The 7488-nt window shown below is 38.1% G+C and overlaps 1 protein-coding gene across 1 annotated transcript; it reads left to right on the forward strand.

Moving 5' to 3' along the window:
• The first annotated feature begins 5934 nt into the window (after window positions 1-5934).
• LOC121950958 (E3 ubiquitin-protein ligase RNF186-like) lies at window positions 5935-6634 on the forward strand. Its single transcript, XM_042497102.1, has one exon. It carries the CDS (start codon window positions 5981-5983, stop codon window positions 6632-6634), a length of 654 nt encoding a protein of 217 aa, XP_042353036.1. The 5' UTR covers window positions 5935-5980.
• Window positions 6635-7488: the final 854 nt, after the last annotated feature.

Raw genomic sequence — 7488 nt, forward strand, 5'->3', positions numbered from 1 at the left:
TTATGTCTATTATTTTGTCTCTTATTTTGATCATAGCTATAAATCATTATCATATCACGATCAGCACGTCTAGAAGCCCTCACCTCATTTGTTGTTACTGCAACAGTTGTTATGTATATTTGTTTCCCAGTGGAGTCCCTCATGCTGTGCATGAGAATGCATTAGGTTATAGTTTACTGTAAAAAGCTTTGTTTTGTTGAAATAGCCCTTGAATGGCATGGCATATATGATGCTGCTCACTTTTTATAATTGACTTGTATAAGGCCTTCTTTATATAATATACTGAAAAGTAGATTGTAAAAAAGGTAGCAAAGAACGAGTTTTTATTTTTTTTTCTCTATCACCCAAAGTATATATGTAAGTAGATTTTCGCAAAAAAAGAAAAAAAAATGGAGGTCATGAGAGAAACATTGTGTTGAAGCGGTGGGATTCTCAGCGTGGAGAGGAGGATCAATTTTTCCACGAGTTCCTCCACACCCCACGCAAAAGTTCTGCACGGTCGTCTAACAGTCGCAGGACTTTAACAAAAGGTGCTGTGCGGCCCCGTGGCTCAGCCACACGGCAGTGTAACACATCCGTGCAAATGGTCGATTATAGACACACAGAACCACATGAGGGATCATTTGACTTTTCTGAAGCTTGCAGAGTTGTGATAATTATGATAATTAGGCGTGTTTAATAGACCGATACATTCTTTCCCCCTCCCCCACTATAGGAATAAGACCATATACTGGCTGATTCTGCTCAGATGCCTCCTCAACCTGCATACCATGAGTGACTGGTTGGTCATGACCTCTTTGGGACAAACTGATGCATTATCAGAGCTGACACTCTGGCAGGCAATCCACTGATCACCATCAGATTTGTCAATACTAGAAGAAAACACTGTCACAACCTCATGGAGGATGAGTGGAACCTTACCTGTGAATAAGCAAAAAGAAGCCAGCTGGTGCAACTGCTGTGGCTGATTTTTGTTTGATAAAAGGTGAGAAAACACCAAATGTTGATGGGGGTACAAGGGTTGTTAGATGACATTTGTTTATCCAAGTTTTATTATAGTTTGACCCACCGCTCTAGCAGGAAATAGTCATCTTTCTGTCCCAGAATCCCACAGCATGTGGCCCAGTATATTTTTATTCCTCCTGTAAGACTTCATGTGGAAAAAAAAGGTTCAGTGGACGCAGAACATGTGGAAACATTATATGTCCATAAAAGAAGGAATGGGGAGGAGGGGAAAAGAAAGTTATCATACTAAAGTTTGACTATCATGAAAAGGATATTGGATCTACCGTGTCAAATCAATTAGTGGGGTAAGCTGAGGCAGAAATGCGCTGTGGTGGTGGTGGACAAAATGCATCAAAAATAAAGTACAAAATGGCCCCGAAAAGAAATAGTGTGTTGAATTTACTAGGCATACGCATAGAGTAAGCCAGCGGCTTTTTAAGGCTGCATTTCTGAAACCGTACACATTTTCAAATAAGAAGAATAATTAGCTCTGTGTCCATTAAAGATAAAGTTAGTCTAATAACCCTTAGGCTGTTTTGATCTTGGCTGTGGCCCTATAGTGATAAGGTCTACGTCGACAGTGGAAAAATCTCTCCAGAGCGACTCACAATACAGCTCAGTGTTCATGATTAACAGCACACCATCAGATCACATATAGATGGATGTTTGTAGGCAATCAGATCATCACAGTGATTTCTGACCATGAGTAAACTGCTGAGCTAAGAGGCCTCAGTTTGTTCTCAAAATTAAAATCGTCAGTCATGCATTCCTTAAACTGCAGGAGAAAAAGTACAGCTTAATGTGACAAGTTAAAAATCCCAAATTTGCAATATCATTTGGGTTTTTATTGATGCTTTATATGTTAAAACAACAGTCAGTTGTAAAACTGTGTGCTTAACCTTTATGGGTCTTAAGGAGATCCTGCCACTGCTGTGAGGGAATTTTAAATAATACGCCATAATGTCTGTTTCTATACTGCAGTCGCCCACAGAGGTCTAATTATAGTCGAGGCTTTGACACAGAGTACGATTACTTCTGCCAATTCTTTCTTTGCAATATTTTAAACACACATTTGGAAATATACCATTTCTTAGCCACATGTTGTGCAGACACTGTTCCTAAATAAAGCTGTGGTCTCACACTGAATTTGTTGAAAGAAAACCCTCATTAAACAAGTTTTCCACTTATTATGTTTTGTGTAAATGCCATACAAGATCATTTCTTTACGTATTAAATCTGTTATATATTGGAGGTGAGCAGGAAGTGTGTTTATGATGCCCTTCAAAACTAATTGGACTGCATCTGATTTTAATTGCTCTATGTGACATATCATCAGTTCATGTTTGATGTTTTGTCTTTATTGGCCCGCAGCAGCTCAGTGACAATTAAAAAGAGCTTTGCATCACAAAGACGACAGAGCACACATTGTGTGAAATAGGAGAGGCAGATTAGAAGAATGGCCAGGCTGACATTTAGATAAGCATCTTCAGAATGAGGAAATCCACTCTGTGATTAGTAGCCTTGGGATGTTACCGTTACAAGGTACTTCCAAAAGAGGCACTGTTTTTATGATGTGTTTGATCTTATCAAATACATATGACCCACAACACTTCAGTGGGAACTCAAACTGACTGCACTTATCATAACAAAGAGCCACAAGGTGCTCCCAGGTGAGAGGGAGCTCAGAAAGAGAAAAGCAGAGCATTTGTTAATCATACAGCCTCTGGGCATGTGGGGTTACTTTAATAGTGCAGCAAATAGGACTTGAATATAGTGAGTTAACAGTAAATGGTCTCATGATGAACATTGCTTCCAATAAAGATTCTTATCTGTCCTGCAATATACTACACCCTTACTTCAGTGTGTGTGTGTGTGTGTGTGTGTGTGAGTGTGTGTCTTAGGGAAGAGAAACATTGTATCTGGTGTTGTGACAACTCTTTGAAACGGATTTCACACTGCCCCAAAGAAGCCGTATGCATTCTGATAAAAAGCAAAAATATATTTTAGATGTGAGACATATCCAGTACAATATTATGTAAAGAGTAGCAACTCTGAAAAAAACACTGTATTAAAAGTGATGTGGAAACAGCTGTGTAATGCCAAATATTTTTTGCTCTTAAATCACAAAATATGTATCACACATTCCACTCCTTTGCTGAGAATTTATTGCATACTTTCAAGGGTCACACAATTTATGTACTTAAGTTTTGCTTTTTATATATATTAGAAAATGAAGCATAAAAACACAGTAATGTCAAATATTTCTTGACTGGAGCTGAAGCTGTTAATTGAATAATTGATTAGTTGTCAACTACTAAATTAATCACCAACTAAATTGATGATCAATTAATCTATTTGACTATTTTTTTTAAGTCAAAGTGATCTGATTCCAGCTTTTTGAATTGAAAATGATCTGCTTTCTTTAATTCTCTATGACAGTAAACAAATTATCTTTGGGTTGTGGACAAAACAAGACATTAAAAGACATCTTCTTTGGCTTTGGGGGAAAAAATTCATAATTTTTTCATGATTTTCTGACATTTCAAAGACCAAACAACTAATTGATTATAAAGAAAATAATCAAAATGAAAGTAATTGTTGGTTGCAGCCCTATACTCTTGACTCATGGAACTATATTCATAGCATTAAAACATGCATTATACGAAGAGTTTTGGACATTATTTGAAAAGATTTGAGTTAACATGAATTTTATAGCTGGTGAATTATTTTACTCATGAAATGTACAAATTTGAAGAGTAAAACAACTATCATTAATTCTATGATAACACATGTAAATTACTATAACCAACTATCACCAACTCTTTTTTCACTTACCACACATGCTTTTAAAGACTAATGTAACAAAAGCATCTTTAATCTGATTACTATTGCTAATAACTGCAACTCATTACAGTTACTACACTGTTAGGATGTGATTGATTGCATGTAATTGTATTTGACTGTAATCCAGTTAGACACAATATGCTGCTTCCCAACTCTACTGTCTCTAGTGTCTCTGTACAAACTGCATGCATAAATTCAGCCACAAGAGGGCACATGTTAGCTCAATTTAGGATGACACGTCCAACACCCCATACAGTGTGTGGCCTAACTGTCTGACACCATGAAGTACCTCTTTCTACAGAGATGAAATATAAACTCACTCACTTCTCAAAAGACAGATCATTTCCCCTCATGATGCTCTTTCTTGGTATTACACTTTAGGATGGTGTTACAGCATGCTGGTTTTGCATTACTGAATGGAGACAATTAGGATGTCTAACAGGGGAAATCAGCAGGGGAATCAGTGATTTTCCAGCAGTGGATTCTGTTTTTCACATTATTTCAAGAATATTTGAAAATGCATTTTCATGGTCCATAAAGCCACCTGTAAATGTAATGTGAAAGTGTTTCATTTATGGTACTGCAGATCTTGTCAAAACTTTGTCAAACTACAGACATCAAACAGTTTTATCCTACAGTGTCATACTGGTGCAGTATTGGGGATTGACTAGTTACATGTAACAGAGTCAAAGGCTTCGTTTTTTTCTATTTAAACAAAGTGGGGGAGACATATGACACAGAAGGTTTGGGGAGTCATCTACCAGAAAATCTTCATCAAACATTTAATTTTCTGCATTCTTGTGCCTTTTCTGCATCAATATATGGTGTAAATGTTTTGGATCGTGTTAAAAAAAGTCATCTGCTACTTTATTACATTATTACATTATTGATGAGACATGTCCCCTGCGGACCCCCGACATATACACCTATGAACGGAGTTCTGTAAATAAATAACAAAATAAATGTAATTTTAATAATACAATTACTGTCACTAATCAAAAATGTTGGGGATTACAAGGGGTTACGTCTGAATATATTTTGAGGGTAAAAAGTTCATTTGTCTATATTCTTTGTTATATTAAGTCACTTTAAATTAAAGATTGACAATAATCAGTGTGGAGTTGTGAGGTTTACAATTCCTGTTTTAAAGTTATGTTTTAAGGACCTTTGAACATGATTGTCCAGTTTTTAAACCATGTCAGAAAAGTAATGAATTATTATAACATTCATTAGAAAATGCAATAAGTTATATTACTTTGACAAAGTTATTTAAATAGTTACATTACTTACTACATTTTTTTCCCCACAGGGTAACTAGTTATCTGTAACAAATTTCATTTCAAAAGTAACATTGCACACTCTGCCTATAGGATTTCTTAGTAAAGAGCAGCTATTGAGCTATGGGAAGTAAAGGAATGTTTAAAGTGGAAGATGAGCCCTCACTGCACTTGCTTGAGAGGGAAAGCCCATTTGCAAATACATCACGCCTGTCCAACTGCAAACTATCCATCTTTGTAAAGTAGCAGATAAAGCATATAGTCTGGTATCTACAATAATGACTGGTATTCAGACTCCATTAAAAAAACCCAGAGGACAGCGGCGGTGCTGAGCTGCAGCTGAGTCATTGCTGATCTCACTGCTCGGCGCTGTCCACTGCCCGTGGTGCTGAAAACCAAAGGAACAAAACACGGTGCTCTTTACCGTCGCTGCAGGCGCTGGAGTCTGATCATATGAGTAAGTGGAGCTATAAAATCCACCTCTTCTACACAACTCAAACTTGTGACACGCCAGGTGACACAGATTGGTAAATCAATTTGAACTAGTTTATCTACTGTATGTTTTTTTGCTGTAAACTGGGTTTAGTTCATCGCAACAATGAAGAGCCTATAGTCTGTCCCTGTCCACTACCACGGGTTGTGCTCCGGGCCAGTTCTGCAACAAGTCTGTGATCGAACAACCGAGACACGACATCTAATAGGACTGATCATTATTTTTTTTTTAACTTTACAACGCTTTGTTGTCATCCGGGAATTTTCCCACCCGGAAATACTCCACAGTATATGCTCGATCATTCATGTAGCTGGACACTGTCATGAAATAAAGCTGTTTTTGTGCCCCTATTAGACGGATTATGGCGGATGCGGTAGATACGGGAGGCGATGGTAGCTCAGCTCCATCTGACGCGACCGACTCGCTTCCCAACGACGTATACGAGTGCAAAATATGCTACAACTACTTCGACCTGGACCGCCACACTCCCAAACTACTGGGCTGCTCCCACACCTTCTGCACCGAGTGCCTCGACGCTCTGCACTCCCGGCAGGGCCGAGGATGGAGGATCGGCTGCCCTGTGTGTCGCCAGCGCACTATAGTGCCGGAGTATCGGGTTCACAACCTCCCCGACAACATCGCGCTGACAGAATCGCTCCCGATTGAAACGCACGAGCCTGCGGACTCATCAAACACAGACACCCCCGCAGCTCCGGCCGTCTCTTCAGCCGCGTCCCAAGAGAGCAACTGTCACACTTGCAAACAAGTCGCGTTTCTGAGCGGCTGCGGCTGCGCCATCTTCTCTTTCCTGTCCATGGTGGTGCTTTTACTTCTGGGCCTCATCTTTGTGCAGAACTTCAATCACACTACGTGGCCCGTCGGCCCTATCTGTTTGTTTGTTGCCAGTGTCCTCGCGCTGTTCTCGCTCATCCTCACTTGGTTAATGTGCATGTTGAAGAGCCGACCTGATACTGAGGCAAGCAACTTCAGTTCCCTCACTTCTAATGTAATGTGACCCATTGCAGGCTACAGAACTACTCAAAACTAACCTGGTCAGTATTTGGAAAAAAAAAAGGGAAATCTATACTGTAAAATCTGACAAGTTGGTTTTAAAAAAATCTAGGAAACCAATTGCCTTGAAATATGTAAGAAAATATAACTATTAGTCTTAATAATGTTAACTTACTTCCTAATTGTTAAGCTTACTTAAAATTTGGTTATACTTACTTAATTGTGTGAAGTTGTTGTAAATTAAAAATGAGCTTAATTAACTCAATCTTTCCAAGTTTTAGCAACTTCAGTCAACCAACTTTACGGCACTATATATTTGTATTTTGCTGGTTTCAAACTCATATTTGTATATTCTTAAACATGTTAACAAAGCAGAACTTGCAGATCTCTAAACTTCCTTACTGGCAAAATCCTCTTTGTTGTGATCAAGTTAAGTCAGATTAACTTGGTTTACAAAACTTGCAAACACTTACAAAGAACAAGGTAACGACACTTGTTATTTTTAAGTTAAAAAACCTCAGTAAGTAAATACACCTAAATGTTGAGTAAACTTAGCACTTCCATATAAAGTAAACATAAGTTAAGATTAATAGTTATATTGACTTTCTTTTTCCAAGGCAATTGGTTTCCAAGATTATTTTAAGTAAAATCAACTTGTCAGATTATGTGCTTAAAAATCCTTATAGATGTCAGTGTTACGAACATGAAGTCATGCACCTTGTGAACTCTTTTTCTGCCTTTTTTATGGATTCGTGTCTCAGGTGTAAATAATTAAATGAATAATGGCTGAATTCCATTTAGCTGCTTCAGTTTCAGGGTCCTGGTGGCTCACTGTCATGACTTACTGGGACACACAGA

Source organism: Plectropomus leopardus, chromosome 12 (genome assembly GCF_008729295.1).
Source record: "Plectropomus leopardus isolate mb chromosome 12, YSFRI_Pleo_2.0, whole genome shotgun sequence".
Lineage (NCBI taxonomy): Eukaryota > Metazoa > Chordata > Actinopteri > Perciformes > Serranidae > Plectropomus > Plectropomus leopardus.

What these genes read in the sequence shown, in the direction of transcription:
- LOC121950958 (XM_042497102.1), top strand. Translation starts at nt 5,981, where the DNA reads ATGGCGGATGCGGTAGATACGGGAGGCGATGGTAGCTCAGCTCCATCT.